General features: G+C 42.8%; 1 protein-coding gene across 5 annotated transcripts in view; it reads left to right on the plus strand.

The window, feature by feature from the left end:
• The window catches only part of Arhgap20 (Rho GTPase activating protein 20), an 84,720-nt gene that overhangs the window by 30,570 nt on the left and 34,863 nt on the right, over positions 1-19,287 (plus strand). For all 5 annotated transcript variants that reach the window (XR_010054006.1, XR_010054007.1, XM_063265878.1 and 2 more), the window contains exons 3-4: positions 14,574-14,738; positions 17,897-18,046. Coding sequence is in view for 3 of the 5 variants with exons in the window: in XM_063265878.1 (XP_063121948.1) it covers positions 14,574-14,738; positions 17,897-18,046 (315 nt within the window). In the remaining 2 variants the exon portion in view is untranslated. The remainder of the gene's footprint in view (positions 1-14,573; positions 14,739-17,896; positions 18,047-19,287) is intronic.

A 19,287-nucleotide genomic window follows, 5' to 3' on the forward strand; every position in this document is an offset into this window, starting at 1 on the left:
ACACACACACACACACACACACACACATGCACATGCGCACATGCACACGCATACACACACACATGCACACACACAACACATGCACACACATGCATATGCATACACATGCGCGCGCGCGCACACACACACACACACACACACGCGCGCACACACTCTGTCAGCGCTGGGTATGGTTCGGCTTTTTAATGTTTTGTGTGTCGTGCCATGTTTTCTCCTTTGGTTTAGTTGTGATCTGTCTGGTTACTGGTGCTGTCGAGCATCTTCCCATCAGCTCATTTAATATCTGTATCTTCTCCGATAGAGTGGTAGTTCACGTATCTTGATTTTTGATTTCCATTGAGCTGTTTGGATTGTTGTTGAGTTTTAAGTGTTAAATGTTCTGTTCTGTTCCATCCAGTATAATGGCCACTGAATTACTATAGATTCAGTTCCCCCTCACATCATCCCCATTTTAAGATCTTGTGAGATGTGAACCGTTATTACCCACGATTCAATGCTGGTAGACTGTTTTCAGATTTCCATGCAGTTCTCTGTATGGTAAGCTTCCCCCGGCATATGCTTTGTGATTTTTTCCCTCTAAACATAGAGCTGGTGATTTTGCCCTCATAACACTGTCGTTAAAAGAGCCAGCTTTTAAATTTTAATGAAGTCCAACTTAGCACTTGTTTCTTTTTATACTTTGTGCTGTGTTCGTCATTGTATTGTGTGTGTGTGTGTGTGTGTGTGTTGTGTGTGTCGTGTGTTTTGTTTGTTTGTTTGCTTGCTTGCTTGCTAGACCTAAGGTCAAGATACCCTCTCATGCCTTATTTTAGAAACATTTACATTTAGGAATGTGGTCCACTTTGGGTCTTTCTATGTGTCATATACAACGAGGGTCAGTATTTGAGTTTATTGCATATGGTCATCCAATGTCTGCCATCAAGACTTTCCCCCTACTCAGTTTCCTTCCTTCTTGGTCACACAGTCATTTTGCTGTGTCCCAGACAGACCTCCTTCTGTACTCAGTACTACTCAAATGACACTACCCCAGTAATAAGAGCTCTGAAGCCTTTTTAACTCCAGGTGTGGGAGTCTCTGGACTTCACTGTTGTGGGTTCTCCCCCGTTATTTCTGGTTATTTCAGGCCCTAAGATCATCCATGTAGATGTGTTAATCTGATTGGCAACTCCAATAAGACTGGTGCTGAGACAATAGTGACAGCTTTTCACTGACAGTACTGCAGGCGAAAAGTAACACTGTCATTTCATTTTTGGATATTTATCGTCTATATGCAGAAATGTACTTGGCTTTTTATGTTGACCTTCTGAATTTCTACATTCACTTATTAGCTTGAGTTATTTCTTATGGCTTCCATGGGACTCTACATAGACCAACTATGCCACCCATGCACAGACCCCTGTGCTGCTTGGTCTGATCTGAATGTTCTCTGTCTCCTTCTTGGATTCTGATTTCTCTAGTCAGAATCTGCAGTTCAGCAGAGAGACTGATATCAGCAAACATCTCCCAGGAGGTAAGAGAAGAGAGAGAGAGAGAGAGAGAGAGAGAGAGAGAGAGAGTGAGTGTGAGCGAGAGCGAGCGCATCCCTGCTCTTCTTAAAACAGCTGGTTGTGAATGTTCGGTTCTATCAAATACATTTTAAGCATCACCATAAGAATGGCCATTTAATTTTTCCTTTCATTACTGTGTAGGTTACATTGATTTCATGTGAAAGCAACCCTATATTCTTGATCAAAGCCTACTATATCATGATATTATGTCATTTTTTGTGGCTTACTGTTGAATTCAATTTGAAGGGTATTTTTAGTGCCTTTAGGTCTGTATTTCTAAAAGAAAATTGGTTCTTGTTTTGTGACCTGTAGTGTCTTTGGCTTTGATACCAAGGTAATACTAGATTTTGTGAATAACTTGGGAAATATTCTGTCCTCTTGAGTTTATATAGGAGGTAGTATCTTAAATGTTTGGATTCATCTTTGAAGCCGCTTGGGCCTGGAAGTCTGGTTTACATGTATGTGCATTATGAGAATCTGTGATGATGTTGAGTTTCTGTATCAAAATATTTGCATCATTCCTTTTTCAGTAAGCTGTAGTGTGTTATATTAAGGAATTTTTCCATTTCCTCTGAGTTATCAGTTACATGGCCATGTATTTCCCCATAATATTATCTTGTCCATTTATTATCTCTGAAATTTATAGTCACATTTATAAAGTTAATGCCGGGTTATGTTGTTATTTTACTTATAAGGTATTTCATACACATCGATTATAAAAGTGCTACCTGAATTTCTTTTAAGCTATACACCCTGTCTCCAGGTAACATTTGCATATGGTAATGGCAGTAAGAAGTAAGATTCACTAAGTTTGCAAACTCCACTCGCTGTCTTTAACAGGTCTTTTTCAGTTAAATTCTGAGTATGAATTTCTTGTCAAACTGCTGATTTTATCCCAGGGTTTGCCCCCTCACATCTTGGATAAACACGTGTTTTTCGTTTATTGCATAAAAATGAGTTTAGGGTTATGTTTGTGCACCTGGGCACTAAAATGGACTGATTCTTTTTGGACGTAGGAATCGTCTGGTTTTTATTAAAAGAAAAAAGAGACGGAGATAGGAGAGTGAGAAGAAGGTCAAGTCTGTGCCTTGACCTCCAGCAAACACTGGGAAGATGGGCTAACTTTGTAGTGGGATGGCTGAGTCCTAAGCGTTTGCCCGGACATATCTGTGTTGGAGCCGCATGTGTGTCTGAACACCACAGATCTGAAGCAGATCGCCAGTATAACCTCCAGTCTAAAAACCGTTTTATAGACAATGTGGTATACGTTTATACCATATAACTTCAGGACTCATTGTTAATTTCAGGTTGTCTGACCTGGCCAAGGGGACCTCATATGCTTTATTAAGGTGGTTTCCCCCTTCGCAATTTCCAATCTATAATTGATATTGTAACACTTAACCAAATTTCCTGTTCATGGGGCGAGATTTTGAATTTCAATGTGAATAACTTAACTTCGTGTGCCTTCCTTATGTGCCACATTCTGTGAACACATTTTCTTTATTTTAACCTCAGGAGACAATAAATATTCTTTAATTATTCTCATCTGCACACAAGAAAGCATTCAGCCTGTAGAGTTTAAAGGTTAAAGTGCACAACTCTTAAATAACAGAGTCAGGGTTTAAATTCCGACTACCAATGCTGCATTATTGACAGTAGTGCTGCATGGTTTTATGTCAGCTCGACTCAAGCTAGAGTCAGCGGAGAGGAGGGAGTGTCAACTGAGAAAATACCTCTGTAAGATCAGCCTGCAGGGCAAGCCTGTAGGACATTTTCTTAGTGATTGAGGGGAGAAGGTTCAGCTCATTGTGGGTGGTACCATCCCTGGGCTGGTGGCCCTGGGTTCTATAAGAAAGCAGGCTGAGCAAACCATGAGGAGCAAGCCAGTAAGCAGCACCCCTCCATGGCCTCTGCATTAGCTCTTGCCTTCATGTCCCTGTCCTGTTTGAGCTCCTGTCCTGTCTTTGTTCAGTGATAGATCGTGATGTTGAGGTATAAGCCAAACAAACCTTTTCCTTCCAACTTGCCTTTGGTCACGGTGTTTCGTCACAGCAACAGTAACCTTCTGTGGACATAGAAAAGAATAGACTTCAAACTTTCTACTTAACTATGCAAAGAGGCCCCTTGAAAATACAGAGATGAGCCCCGGAATGCAAGGATCTGATATTCTTTTGTAACTGGAAAGACCTTTTCTAAGGTATTGAAGATCTCTTCACCACCCTTTGTTTTCCTGAGGGGGTGATGTAAGGGTGAGACGCTGAATGCTTATTTATTTCATACGTAGACATAAATGCAGATGGCCAGTGTGATCAAGCAACACGTCATTCATACAGCAAATAGCAATAGTTTTTGTTTGCTTTCTAGGTCATTGAAAATGTGGGCAAACTCTATCAGGTCCAAGAGCTAGAGCGCGGTCAGGATATTTGTCCCAAAAGACTGCCCTCTGAATTGGCAGCCCCATCTTTGTGTAGGAGTGCATGAAAAGCCGCTGCAGGTGAACTTGATACGTGGGCTCCCCGCCACTGAGATGCAGCAGGAGTTGTATGAGGAAAAAGGCTGACCAGCTGACACTTCCCACTCACCCCAAGTCAGGCCTGGAGACCCAAGCCCCTTGGAACGATGCCCAGAGGGCGCACCATCCTCGTTCTTCACCCCTGACTTGCTGTGCTTCCTCATTTCCGCTCTCACAGCGGTGTCTGGGAATCACGACAGGGCTCTCTTCTGACTTATCAGTCACGGGGAACAACAATAGTGACCGTCCAGGAGCAGCAGCAGCATCACCTGGCAGCCTCGTGCCCCTGGTGGTGAGCTACCCCATTCTGAATCAAAACCCCCAGGAAACGTAAACACACCCAGTATTTTAAGAAGCTCCTTCTGTGGTTCTCAGGTAGAAGGAAAATTTGACAGCTTCTGTCCTTAGGCATTGTGTAGGTGAAGCCTTCCTTGGGTGTGACTAAGCCTTGACCAGGTGGTTGGCACAGGAAATGACTGGCAAACTAAAATCTTTGGGGGAAAACATAGAGATATGAGGAAGCTTTCTGTATGCATGGTCCTCAACTGTCTCTTTCTAAAGCAGGGAGTTTTGTCTGTCTGAAATTCTTGAGGTGGGAAAAACTGTTTTTAGATTTTCAGAGCTTGAAAATTGTAGATTTGAGACTTTGAGATAATCAGATGTTTGAGGCCGGGCCGCAGCTCTAAAGACAAAGCTCACTTACATTTCATGCACACCTTGTACATATCAGCTAGAAGGTGATTGTAAGATGGCTTTTGCCCTTCTGAACTCTGCTGCTGCCTATCATGAGAGGTCAGGGGTGAAATTTCTCGTTTTGACACCAGTTTGGCAGTGCTCAAAAACTTGTAGATGCGAGAGTACTTCAGATTCCAGATTTCTGGATCAGATCTGCCCAACTATACTGTATGCTGTGCCTTCCTATACTGTCAGTCCCAAGAGGACAGTTTCATCTGACTTGTTCATCCTCTAAAGTACAATGGCCGGCAGTCGTTCATTTACTTAACAAGGATTTTTTTTTTATTAACTTGAGTATTTCTTATTTACATTTCGATTGTTATTCCCTTTCCCGGTTTCCAGGCCAACATCCCTCTAGCCCTTCCCCCTCCCCTTCTATATGGGTGTTCCCTTCCCCATCCTCCCCCCATTACCACCCTCTCCCCAACAATCATGTTCACTGGGGTTCAGTCTTAGCAGGATCAAGGGCTTCCCCTTCCACTGGTGCTCTTACTAGGCTATTCATTGCTACCTATGATGTTGGAGCCCAGGGTCAGTCCATGTATAGTCTTTGGGTAGTGGCTTAGTCCCTGGAAGCTCTGGTTGGTTGGCATTGTTGTTCAGATGGGGTCTCGAGCCCCTTCAAGCTTTTCCAGTCCTTTCTCTGATTCCTTCAATGGGGGTCCCGTTCTCAGTTCAGTGGTTTGCTGCTGGCATTCGCCTATGTATTTGCTATATTCTGGCTGTGTCTCTCAGGAGAGATCTACATCCGGCTCCTGTTGGTCTGCACTTCTTTGCTTCATCCATCTTGTCTAATTGGGTGGCTGTATATGTATTGGCCACATGTGGGGCAGGCTCTGAATGGGTGTTCCTTCTGTCTCTGTGTTAATCTTTGCCTCTCTATTCCCTGCCAAGGGTATTCTTGTTCCCCTTTTAAAGAAGGAGTGAAGCGTTCGCATTTTGGTCATCCCTCTTGAGTTTCATGTGTTCTGTGCATCTAGGGCAATTCAAGCATTTGAGCTAATAGCCACTTATCAATGAGTGCATACCATGTGTGTTTTTCTGTGATTGGGTTACCTCACTCAGGATGATATTTTCCAGTTCCATCCATTTGCCTATGAATTTCATAAAGTCATTGTTTTTGATAGCTAAGTAATATTCCATTGTGTAGAGGTACCACATTTTCTGTTATCTATTCCTCTGTTGAAGGGCATCTGGGTTCTTTGCAGCTTCTGGCTATTATAAATAAGGCTGTTATGAACATAGTGGAGCATGTGTCTTTGTTATATGTTGGGGCATCTTTTGGGTATATGCCCAAGAGTGGTATAGCTGGGTCCTCAGGTAGTTCAATGTCCAATTTTCTGAGGAACCTCCAGACTGATTTCCAGAATGGTTGTACCAGTCTGCAATCCCACCAACAATGGAGGAGTGTTCCTCTTTCTCCACATCCTTGCCAGCATTTGCTGTCACCTGAGTTTTTGATCGTAGCCATTCTCACTGGTGTGAGGTGAAATCTCAGGGTTGTTTTGATTTGCATTTCCCTTATGACTAAAGATGCTTAGCAAAGATTTTAGTGACAATTATGAATCAGGTAGTTTTTGGATATAGAACTGTAAGGTTTCTGCTTTTGGTGGATGCTGCATTCTAGCAGGGAGAGTGTGTCCAAATAAATTAGCATATTAGACAGTGGTATCTGATAGAAGTTAAAAGGGGTCTGTTAGAGGGTAAGTAGGTTAGGGTGGTTGAGGAAGATCTCCTCCTTCAGTCATCTGATGGGCAATCCCAGAGTTCCACATGTACCAGGCACCAGGCACCAGGCACCAGACAGAATAGACGACGACGCCCACTCTCGGACTTGCATCTTTGGTCATCAACTCTGATGATTTCTGCCTGCTTCCAAGGTAGAAATCTGCTTCCAGCGATCTCTTTCTCTCTCTCTCTCTCTCTCTCTCTCTCTCTCTCTCTCTCTCTCTCTCTCACACACACACACACACACACACACACACACACACATACACACACACATACACACACACAGTTTTATAAGACTAGAAGAACAAAATATTCATAATTATAATTGATTTAGCAGACAGTGTGTGTGTTTTCTATCATCTAATACTTTTAGGTGAATGGAGACAAAAACAACAACAGCAAAACCCAAAAAACATCCCACTGGCTTCATGGAGCTCACATCAATGTTCCTCTCCAAAAACAACCCAGTTATACAGCACATATAGTTCTCCCAACCCTACTCAGCCCAGATCCCACAGCTAATCATTAATTGATAGGTTAGAAATAAATCTTATTTCTAGTCAACCCCTGACTCACTGCTGGTGGGAATTTAAACTGAAGCAGCCACTAAGCTTGGAGTTTATCAAACAAAACAAAAACAAACCTAAAACACAATTACCACGTATCTTAGTTACTTTCCTGTTACTGAGCTAAGACACCATGACCAAGGCAACTTATTGAAGAAGGAGATTATTTGGGCTTACAGTTTTAGAGTGTTAGAGTCCATGATCATCGCTGTAGGGAGCATGGCAGCAGGTAGGAATGATGCTGGAGCAGTCGCTGAGAGCTCATATTTCAACATAACCAGGAGAGAGATAGGGAAGAGAGGGAGGGAGGGAGGAGAGAGAGAGATTGATTCAAACATACGAGCCTATTGGAGCTATTCTCAGCCCACCACAACATATAACCCATCTCTTCCACTCCTGCTTATGTTTCCAAAGGACTCGAAGCCCTACCGCACATCCATATTTGTTGCTGTGCATTTGCAATAGCTAAGAAGAGAGGGAACCAAGCTGGATGTCCATTCAGCAGAGGCATGGATTAGGAAAACGTGCAACACATGCACAGTGGAGTTCCCTCCACTGTAAAGAAAAAAGTGAGCTCATGACAACAGCGGGGAAATTAAACAGGCACAGCTGGAAATCATTAATTAAGCAAAATAAGCCTAACTCAAAGGCCATGGTTTCTTTATCTGTGATCCTAGATTTTCATATCCACCCGTCTCTGTGTATGTGTGTCTGTGCCTGTGTTTGTGGAGGGTGGTACTGCTTTATGCTTTAGGATTTGAGCGATACAGACAGAGAAAGTGTCTGATGGCATTGTCCTAACATTTTCAGAGCCTGGGCATAAACAAGACCCATGTGTGTGTTTGCTCGGTTCTGCCAGCACAGATGCGATGTGTGCCTTTCTGCCTTAAGAGAATGCTATCATCTCTGTGATGAGTTACTGTGGAAAATTGTTATTTTTGTCTAGCCTTTAACCTGTGGGTTTCACACTTTAGTATGCAGCCACAATCCTTAGCATATTTTGTTATTCTCGTCCTATTGACCTTTTTGAAAGTTGAGTAAAATAGAAGCTAGATCACCTGATAGTTAATATTGTGAGGTGAGGTCACTGTGACTAAACTCTTCATAATTCCAGCATGAGGAAGATCATTTCGAGAATGATGATTTTAATAGGATGGTTCCTCATGACTGATAGCCAGAAATAATTCTTAAAAAGTATGAGATCTGGAGGCTGGAGAAATGACTGGTGTAGTTAAGGGTGTTTAATCAACTGTTGCAGAAGACCCCAGTTTGGTTCCGAGCAGCCACATCTGTGTTCTTTCTGCTAATATTTCTACAGTCTTTTGTGTTACCATAACAAATGTTAACAGTGGTTTTTTTTTCTAGTTCTGCTAAGAATGCCACTGGAATTTTAATATACATTATATTGATTCTGTATATTACCCTTGTGAGCATACACCATATTCACAGTGGTAATTCTGGTACTGGAAGGCTTTCTCCTCAGCTAGTACTGTTAATATTTCTTCTTTGAGCACATTGCAGTTTTCCTTGGAGAAGTCGCTCATCTCCCCAGTTAGGCTTTTTGTTGATTTTGTTCTTACCAGGTTTGTTATTGTACGTGAATCTTGGCATCCTACAACCTTATTGAAGTATTTAACACATCCAAAACTTCTATGAAGGCCACGGCTCTTTTGAGAATAGAACCACGTCCTATGCAGTTTTTGACATTTTTATATCTTTCTGTTTTCTTGTCATTCTGTGTATTCTGTGAATCAAGCACTGTATATATTGAATAAAAATCAAATGTGGCGATGACCTTTACTTAATTCTAGATTTGTGGGAAAATGATCTCAGTTTTCCACCATTTAGTAAAATAATGGCTGCTGGCCTTGTTTTATCATATTTAGCTTTTATTGTGTTGAGATATATTCCATCTATTCTTGGTTTCTTCAGAACTCTTATCCTGAAGGACCGTTGAGCCTTTCCGGAATCTTATGCATCTGTCAGGATGATCAGGTGATTTATGTCTTTATTAATAGTGTATATTACATTTATTGATTTGATGATTTGAACCAACTGTGTGCTCATAGAATGAAACAGACTTGGCTGTATTGTATGATTTTTTTTTAATTTTTCATTATCCTTGGATAATTTAACACCTGAATCCAATGTCTCTAGATCACATCCATCCCCAATTCCTCCCTCCAGCTACCACCAAATCACATGCTATCCACATACTCTACTACTGTATAATTCACTAAGTTACATTTAGGGTAAAGGTCAATTTAGGTATAGCAAGATGTTAGCAACAGCCACTGAAGTAATTACAAAATAATTGCAATGGTACATTATAGTAGAAGCCATGTGAACACAGTCTTTCAAAATGTCCTTCGTGCTGTCCTTACAGATCTTGTGACATTGTGAAATGATATTGTATCGGTGTGGTACAGCATCAGGCTGTTACACAAGGTTACTTGAACACTGCTCTGATTTTTTCTGACATTGGTCTGAAAAGGAAGTCAAAGGGACTAAAGATACATAGTATGGACAGAGTCAAGTCTTATGATGCTACTTAAGATGGCGTGTGGCTTAAACTCATGAACTATTTATCTCTGGAATTTTCCATATAACCGTTTTTGTTCAGGGACCTAAAACTACAAAGCAAAATCATGAAGACAATGGTGTTCTCTAGGAGGTTCCTCCTTACCCTGAGAGGTGCTGTGAGAGACTTGGGCAGGGAAGTAGGGAAAGCTTCTTTATCGCCAGCCTTTTCTTTCATAAGCATCCAGCTAATTGACTTGACCTATTTACCTGTTAACTAAGTGTGGACATTTTACTGTAAGGGACCTGGACATCATAAACAGTCCCCGTCACTGCCAGTAACATACCACCTTGAAGATTTTGTAATTTGTATTCCTTAATCTTCTAGTTAGAGGGTCTTAGCTGGACACAGAAGTACACACTTACCATCCTAGCAACTTGGGAGACTGAGGCAAGAGGGTCACTGGAGTCGGGAAGTTCAAGGTCAGCCTGGGCAACATTAACATAGCCAGCCTGCCTCAAAAGAAAAAGAAGTTATCGGGTGGCATTTTTAAATTTAGGGTATCCCTAAGTTACAGACAGAATGACTGAATGAACTGTCATCGCTTTCTTCCTTCCCACGTGTCACTCATGATGTAGCTGTTACCTGAGCCTATCTGCCCACATATCGGAGAATCTAGTCAGCATGTGAGCTTCTGGCTTATTGCTCTATCAGCAGACGTTCTAGCATGTGGCCCCGTCATACTAATCAGTACATAGAGAAATTGCCTAAGTAGCTTGAATGTGTTTGGTAGTCTCTGATTCAGTGTGACTGAAATTAATCTTAGTTCATCATGGGGATAGATGGTATTTTGAAGTCCACAGGCCACATAAAAGTAACGGACTCAGTTTGGCGTTTCCTCTGGTCCTCTCCTGAGGCTGACTTGCTTCTTGTCAGCCTTTCATTTTGCAATACAACTCTTCTTGTAAAATTACTGTCTCATTTGAAGTTCTGAAGCCCATGTTTCTTTCTGTTAAGTGCGCTGCGTCTTTGAGTATATTCTGTGGTTTGAGTCTTTGGATCAGCACCAGTTCTTGGTTGGTGCATCAGGACCCCTTTGGAGGTGGAACGACCCTTTCACTGGGGTCCCCTAAGAGCATTGGAAAACAGATATTTACAGTTTGTAACGGTCGACTAATTATAGCTACGTCGTCGCAGTGAAATGATGTTATGCATGGGGGTGGCCACAGCAGGAGGAATTGTGTTAAAGGGTCTCACCATTAGGAAAGTTGAGACTGGCTGCATTAGAGGGACCAATCACAAAAGCTTCTTCTGTCTCTGATGTCTCCTAAGTGCCTTAAACTCTAAGTTGATGTTGTTAGACCACTTCTTTGTCAAGGCTGTGAAGAAGTTATGTGCTTTGTTCTTAAGGAAATTCTGTGTGTGTGTGTGTGGTGTGTGTGTGTGTGTGTGTGTGTGTGTGTGTGTGTGTGTGTGTATGTGTGTGTGTGTGTATGTTGGGGGGAGGTCTATTAGTGTAACTGTTTATGGGCATCCATCTGTCCTTCATGTCCTTCTTCCATCTTGCCACTCTGTTTTACTTGTCTGTGTTCCTTCATTTTGGATATTCATATCATCTAATTATTAATGTGCTCCATATGTGATATGTTGATGACTAATATAGATACTATCTGCTCTGATCAGTGTTTTGCAGATTGTAGTGCTCCTCTGTGTATTTCTTGCTCTTAAAGGCTCTGCTCATTCCGTTTATCCCAACACTGTACCATCTGTCCTTCCAAGCTCTTGAGTTCACTTTTATCATGATCTTAGCATTATCACTAGGTTCTGTCCCCACCATCCAGGGCGTTTCTCTGTTCATTATGGTATCTAGTTAATTTGGAATATATATATATATATATATATATATACACACACACACATATATATATATAATTAGTTATATTATTTAGTAATTTGAGTGTGATTCTTATTCCAGTGATACATATGCAGTGATACATATTCCAGTGATACATATTCCAGTGATACATATACAGTGATACATATACAGTGATACATATGCAGTGATACATATTCCAGTGATACATATTCCAGTGATACATATGCAGTGATACACATTCCAGTGATACATATGCAGTGATACACATTCCAGTGATACATATGCAGTGATACACATTCCAGTGATACATATGCAGTGATACACATTCCAGTGATACATATTCCATTGATACATATGCAGTGATACATATTCCAGTGATACATAGGCAGTGATACGTATGCAGTGATACGTATGCAGTGATACTTATGCAGTGATACATATGCAGTGATACATATGCAGAGGCCTCAGCACCTGCTTGCTTACCCATCAGTGAGACATAAATGCTTTAGACTCGATTTCTAGGTTTTGTTTCATTGCTGAAATGTTCACAGTGGTCACGGATACACCATAGATTGAGTTTCATTGCTGGACGATGTGGATGGGTAGCAGTAGTGACTCTGTAGCCTCATTTCAATGGCTGCATTCTTTTGCTTCAAATTATTTCCTGCCTAATTTATTTGGAAAAGCTCAGCAGGGAGACCACTGAAAGATGATGTCGAGAGTTGTAAGCAGGCATGTTGTAACCAAGTTAAGCTTACTGATTAGACAGTTTACAGTCCAAGGGCACCGGCACCATGCATTTGGAAGCTTCAGTTTGATGGAAACGTGAACTGCAGATTGAGGAATGGAGTCAGCGAGAAAGTAGAGTTCAGTTGAGGCGTTACAAACTGTAGGAGTGGTTATGGGGCCTTGGTGTGTGTGTGTGTGTGTGTGTGTGTGTGTGTGTGTGTGTGTGTGTGTGTGTGTAGAATACCCTTAGAGAGAGGCTATCATCCATCACTGGTGGTAGGGTGTAGAGTGGGAAAGTGACTGTGGTGAAGTCTGATGGTTCTTCAATAAGTTAAATATGGAATTGCCTTGTAATCCAGTGCTTCTGGTCGTCAGTATACTTACCACTGAGAGCAGACATTTTCCTGACAGCATCAGTCACAGTAGCTATAGGTTCAAACACCCAAAGTACCCCTCAGCTACAATGACTTCCGAAGTGTATCCACACAGTGTAACATGTAGCAATAGAAAGCATGGAGACAAGCTACAGAACGAACCTTGATACTCTTATACTAACCCAACCAGGGAGACAGAAGAGAACACATATAATCCGGTATGATGTATGCAAAGTAGGCAGGTCCATGAGGGGCAGGGGACAGGCCTGCTTAGAAGCCAATGCTTAAGACCTTTTGGCTTAGAGCCAAAAGCTCAAATTACCCAAGATACAATGCACAGACCACATGAAGCTCAACAAGAAGGATGACCAAAGTGCAGATGTTTCAGTCCTTCTTAAAATGGAATGTGTCAGAGAAATGGAGGAGTCAGAGAAAGGATTGAAGAGCAACAATACCAACCAACCAGAGCTCCCTGGGACTAAACCACCACCCAAAGAGTACACATGGACAGACCCATGGCTCCAGTTGCATATGTAGCAAAGGATGGCCTTGTTGGGCATCAGTGGGAGAAGCCCTTGGTCCTACCAAGACTGGAACACACACACACACACACACACACACACACACACACACACACACACACACACACTGTAGGGGAATGTCAGGGCCGGGAGGTAGGAAGGGGTGGGTGGTTGGGGGGGGGCATCCTCATAAAAGAAAGGGGAAGGGGATGTGGGGTAGAGGAATTATGGACGAGAAACCAGGAAAGAGGATAACATTTGAAATGTAAATAAATATCCAATAAAAAAAAAAAAAGACCTGCAGGCTTTCCTTTTGGGGTGGAATACATCTTTAATAATTAGATAGTGATAATGGTTGTGCACTGTGCATATTGTAAATGCTAATGAATTTAAGTGAACAAAATGCAAGGGCTATAGAAGGAGCTCAGTCAGTACAGAGCTTGTCACACAGACACGAGGACTCGGTCTGATCCTCAGCACCACTGTAAAGGGCTGGGCATGATGTTGCATGCTTGGAATCCCAGCACGGAGGACGTGTACACAGGAGGATTCTAGAGCTTGCTGGCCACATAGCCTGATGGGTAGGCTCCCAGGTCAGGCTGGGCCCAGTTTTCAGTGGGAGACCCTATCTCAATAGCAACAAAACAAACAAAAAACATCACAAGCGGACATTTCCTGAGAAACAGTTTGACTTCATACTTTCACATACATACCTTGCATTCCTTGCACATACACACGCACACACACACACACACACACACACACATACACACCACACATACTATACACAGCATACACACTGCACATACACACATACTACACACATATACACCACACACATACACACAAACACACACACTCTACACACACATACTACACATACTAAACACACCATACACACACACACATAGTGACTGAGAAGATGGCCTTTTTCCGGAATGATTGTCTGTGTCGTGGTTTAGGAGTTCAGGTTTCACAGGCGAATGCACTCGTCAAAACTTAGGGTATACGCACTGGAGATTTGGCCTTGTGCATGTCATTGTGGCGTAAGTTTTAATTAGGAGACAACTGCTAAGTAAACATTGGGGTCTGGTTAGCGACACCCACAGTCCAAAGCAGTTAATACCAAAATGTCAGGAAGGAAATGGACTAATGAATCCTGAGAAAGACAGTCAGCTTAGGGACATGAGGAACCAGTGTGATAAAATATCAATTGATGGGGATTTATTAGGAAGATAGTTTTAACTTTGTTTTAAGATTCTTTTTTCATAACCAAGTTCTAAGAGATTGCAGTGTGCAGAATCATCGGTGAGACCAGAAGAGACACTGAGCCGCTGCTTTAAGGGGGAAAAAGAAAGGCTTGGGTTCTACATCCATGAACAACTGTCTGCTGTGACTGTAGAAACCTGTGCTGAGGATGTGCATTTGACTGACAGCGTCCCTCCATGTGGTCTCTTTCAGAGACAGCCATTCTGCCAGCATTGACACGTGTGCGTTTCTGTCGTCGTTCATGTGCTCCAGTCGGACTCTGCTGATTGATGGTCCAGTGGAACTTAAACGAGGCCTGCAGAGGCAGGAGAGGCATCTTTTCCTATTCAACGATCTGTTTGTCTCGGCCAAAATCAAGTGAGTAAATTGTATGCGCTGCGAGTAATCATCATAAACGTGAATTTTCTCTAACGGAGACCACATTCTCCACTTGGCCTGAGCTCCATTAAGTGGCTAGTATCTTTTTTTATTGGATATTTTAGGTATTTACATTTCACATGTTATCTCCTTTCTCAGTTTCCCCTCTGGAACCTTCCCCTAACCTGTTCCTCCTCCCCCTTCTTCTATGAGGGTGCTCCCCCACCCACCCATCCACCCACCCACTCCCACCTCACCACCCTGACATTCCCCTACACCGGGGCATTGAGCCTACACAGGACCAAGGGCCTCTCCTCCCTTTGATGCCAGACATTGCCATCTCTCTGCTATATATGTGACTGGAGCCATGGGTCCCTCCATGTGTACTCATTGGTTGGTGGGTTAGTCCCTGGGAGCTCAGGGGGGTCTGGTTGGTTGATATTGTTGTTCTTCCCATGGGGCTGCAAACCCCTTCAGCTCCTTCAGTCCTTTCTCTAACTCCTCCATTGGGATCCCTGTGCTCAGTCCAATGGTTGGCTGTGAGCATCCGCCTCTGTATTTGTCAGGCTCTGGCAGAGTCTCTCAGGAGACAGCTCTACCAGGCTCCTGTCAGCAAATGCTTCTTGGCACAGGCAATAGTGTCTGGGCTTGGCATCTGTCTGTATATGGGATGGATCCCAGGCTGGTATCTTTTAAAAGCTTTATTCATGTTTGTTTGTATATGGATGTTTTTGCCATGAAAGCCAGGAGATGGTGTCAGACACCCCCACTACCACACCCCCAACCCCTAACTGGAGTTAAAAGGTTGTGAGCTAACGCGTTGGTGCTGGGAGTTGAGGCTGGGTCCTCCGGAACAGTGGGTAGCATTCTTAACCACTGAGCCAATTCTGCAGGGCCTATGCTGATAGCTTAAATGAGGAGCTTGGTTTTTTTAAGTTGTTTCTTTAGAGTGTTAATTTAGGTTCGAGTTTGATCCTCGGAAGGGACAGTGAAGAATGTAATGGGTCTAATCCTTGGAAGCCTCCACCCTTACAGGAAGGGATGTGAGCTCGCATCTTATGTGTGTATGAAGAGTTGATAGTTCTGAACACTCAGAGCAAAACTCAGGTGCTCGAGTAGGAAGTAAAAGGTAAGGGGGTGTGTTGTGCTCATAGTTGGGGTGAAGATTGTTAAAAGAAGAAAAGCAGCGAACCATTAAAGACCTCGAGAGGATGAACTAAGTAAATAAGTAACAAAGTCCTGCAAAACACAGCAGTTTAAAACTGCCAGCATTTTGCCCAGTTTGAATCAGGACTCAGGAGTATTTTGGGGTAGCTCTGGCCCAACAGCCCTCCTGACCCGAGGCTTAACTGGGGGATCCACTTGCAAGCTAGCAGCATGAGTCTCTCCCTGGCTATTGGCTAGAGGCGTCCATTTCCCTTTGCTTGCTCTCCTTCAAATAGTACTCATAGCCTCCTTCCCAGTGAAAAGACAACTCTCAGAACACCGTCATTTTCAACCTGGGCTCCTGGCTACACAGACCAGCCTGGGCCTGGTATGAAAGGGGACTTCACAGTAGTGTATCAGGAAGCAGAGAGCATTGGGGGACCCTCTGGAAGGTTGGAATCCCTTAGCTGCACCAGAAAGTTTGGAATTTAATCTTGAGATTCAATTCAGGAGTGCCATAATTGTCATACATATTTTTAAAATATGTACTCATCATAAGGAGTGGGTTGCAGGGAAAGCAAGAGCAGAAGCAAGGTGATAGACAAGAGGCTGCTGTAGTGGCTCTGGGAGGAGACAATGAGGGCTTCCCCTGGGGGAAACGGCAGTTGTTAAGGTTATAGATATATTGAGGATGTTGGGTTTATACCTTAGGGGTACCCAAGTTGCCCTTGTGGCAGGAAGAGTAGAGCACTTGATAGCACCCATTAGCAAGTAATCCAAAGGCTTTAACTTTCAGAACCACTTTGAGTTATTTCCCTCACTGTGAAAATAGAAATTGAAGTGATGCTCCAATATTGTGAAGATAGTCATTGGCTGAGCCTCTATGTGAGCTCCCCGCTGTGGGAAACCTATGGCTACTCTGTCACTCTTCGCCCTTGGAGGAAGGGCAGGGTGGTAGCCAGATGACTTCCTCTGCTGATATAACTGAGTGCAGCCCTTAGTGTTTAGTTCCCCTTTCACATCACTCCTTTGAAGTCCTGGAAAGACCAGTATAAATCTCACTTGAGCTCTGTAACCTCTGTAGTAGATGGCTTTGGGGAGGGGGGTTTGTCCCTGTGCTGTATCTTTGATTTCATTGCAGCTTTTATGTTCCCAAATGGTTCTGAATGCTAGGAGATCCATCCCTGGGCATTCCCTTCATAGTTCTCACTGCCATCTACCTGCTTAAGTCTCAGAACTATCATGAGTATTAAATATATCACTTAGGTTAAAATACATTGTGCTTCCGTGTCAAGGGTCTAAGGATGACTAGGAAGAAATTCCCAGACGCAGTCGCAGCCCACTTACAAACTTAGCATCTCAGTCCCCAGAGCTGACCACTGTCTGTGTCAGCCCTCTCCTCTGTTTTTGTTTGTTTGGCTGCTGCTGTTCTCTAGTTTATGTTCTGTTTTTAGATTACAGTTTTTCAGTGTTTTCAAGACTCTACTAGAAAAGGATTGGGGAGGGGAACTCTTAAGAAGTGAAATGTAAGGTAACCAGAAGCCACAAAGTCTTAGCAACCATTCTATTGAAAGCTTATCATAAATTCCTCTCACTCTAGGCTCATTCTCGATATCTCCTAACATGGAAATACATAGCATCTTACAGATCACGTCTTTATGTATATACATTGAAGCAATTTTGAAAGTAAGCTAGTTACTGATATTTTAATCACAAAAATAAATTTAAGTTGTATTTTGATCCCAGTGTAGTACTCCACCTATGGAAAGGGTCAGTTTATAGATATTTTCTGCCTTTGATGCGGGCATGAGAACGAGGCCTGCCCAAATGTTTCAAAGGCCTGGATAAGCGGCTATGGTGTAATCTGGTGACTCGAATACTGAAGACGGGAACAATAAGACTTTCTTCGCCCACGTGAGTAGAAACTGCCTTCTCAGGACAAACACAGAACCTCCTATAAAGCTCAAGAAACAAAATAACAAGAGCACCTGTTTTGGTTTCTGTCTCGCTAGATATAACAACAATTTTAAGATAAAGAATAAAGTAAAGCTGGCCGACATGTGGACAGCTAGCTGTGTGGATGAAGTCGGGGAAGGCAACACAAACGCTCTGAAGTCCTTTGTCCTGGGCTGGCCCACAGTGAACTTCGTGGCCACTTTCAGGTAAGGGCCATGGCTTGTCCTAGGTTTACTGTTAACAATGTCTATGTCCAAGAGTTTGCCAATTTCAAGCCTAAGGTTTAAGGAAAATATTCTGCCGTGATTATGCACTGAGCAGTTCCTCCTTTGCCCATCAAAACCTTCAAATGACTGACTTTTCATCTGAAGACTTTGATTAAAACACATAACAGTTAGTGATGAATGTTGGGGATTAGAAGGGCAGTTCACCTTGGGCTAGCCAGTGGTTTAAAAAAAAAGGTTTATGAAAACAATTGGTAAGAAAATAATTGATGAGATTGTGGAAGTAGAATTGGGTGGCCCGTCCAGGGACCCTCCTGTTCTTAATGGGGAGGAGTTTGTTTGAAATATTGAGACTTTAAGTTGATCAGTCTTTTCAAACCACAAAAGGAAAAAAGGAAGCACCTTCACTGTCAATAAAGTAGCACAGTAAAGTTTAAATATGGGGTTGTTTTGAATAATGTTAGATAACTTGTTTACACTCACTTAAAGTAACAATAGCTTTCTGTTTTCACAGCTGATGTGTCAAAGTACTCTGTTTGCTAAGTTCTGTCTGTCTGTCTATAGAGATATGGTAGTCAGAAGCGTATTTATTGTGTTAAAGGGTATAGATGAGCTTTCTAAGACTCAGCCTGAGGCTGGTATGTGTTTAGAAAAATGTATGCATGCAGAGTGTGTCTTTTGGCCTGACATGGTTATTTGACAGCCTGGCTCAGTGATTCTGGAGGGCTGTACACCAACTCTAGTTTGGGCTTTCACTTTGAAGATCTCAGTGTCCATCGCATGCACAGAAAGCACCAGTCTACTCCAGGCATCATTTCAAAGCTGCACTGCTAAACCTTTCCACAGGTTTCTGCTTCCTGTAAATCAGGAGCAGGCATGTCGGGCTGTGCCGGGCCCTGCGGTCGGTGCACTACCATGCACTGAGGACCTCATGCAGGACCTGTTAAAAGAAGAAGCACATGTTTCATTCTCTGCCTTTCTTCCTTTCCAGGTCAGATCGCTAAAGATAATGTCCGTCCCCAATGTTTAATCTGCTTGGTAAAAGGAAGTAATTTCACACATGGGGGTAACCATGTGTTACCAGGAATCTCCACACTTCATAGGAGGGATGAAATGTGGGAACCATGCTTGGGGGAAGCATGGTTCTTTAGCCACTTGATGAAGGTTAATATCCCCCAGTAATGTCATGTAAATGTCATGTACGTCTAGCATATTTTGATAAG

Source organism: Rattus norvegicus, chromosome 8 (genome assembly GCF_036323735.1).
Source record: "Rattus norvegicus strain BN/NHsdMcwi chromosome 8, GRCr8, whole genome shotgun sequence".
NCBI classification, from domain to species: domain Eukaryota; kingdom Metazoa; phylum Chordata; class Mammalia; order Rodentia; family Muridae; genus Rattus; species Rattus norvegicus.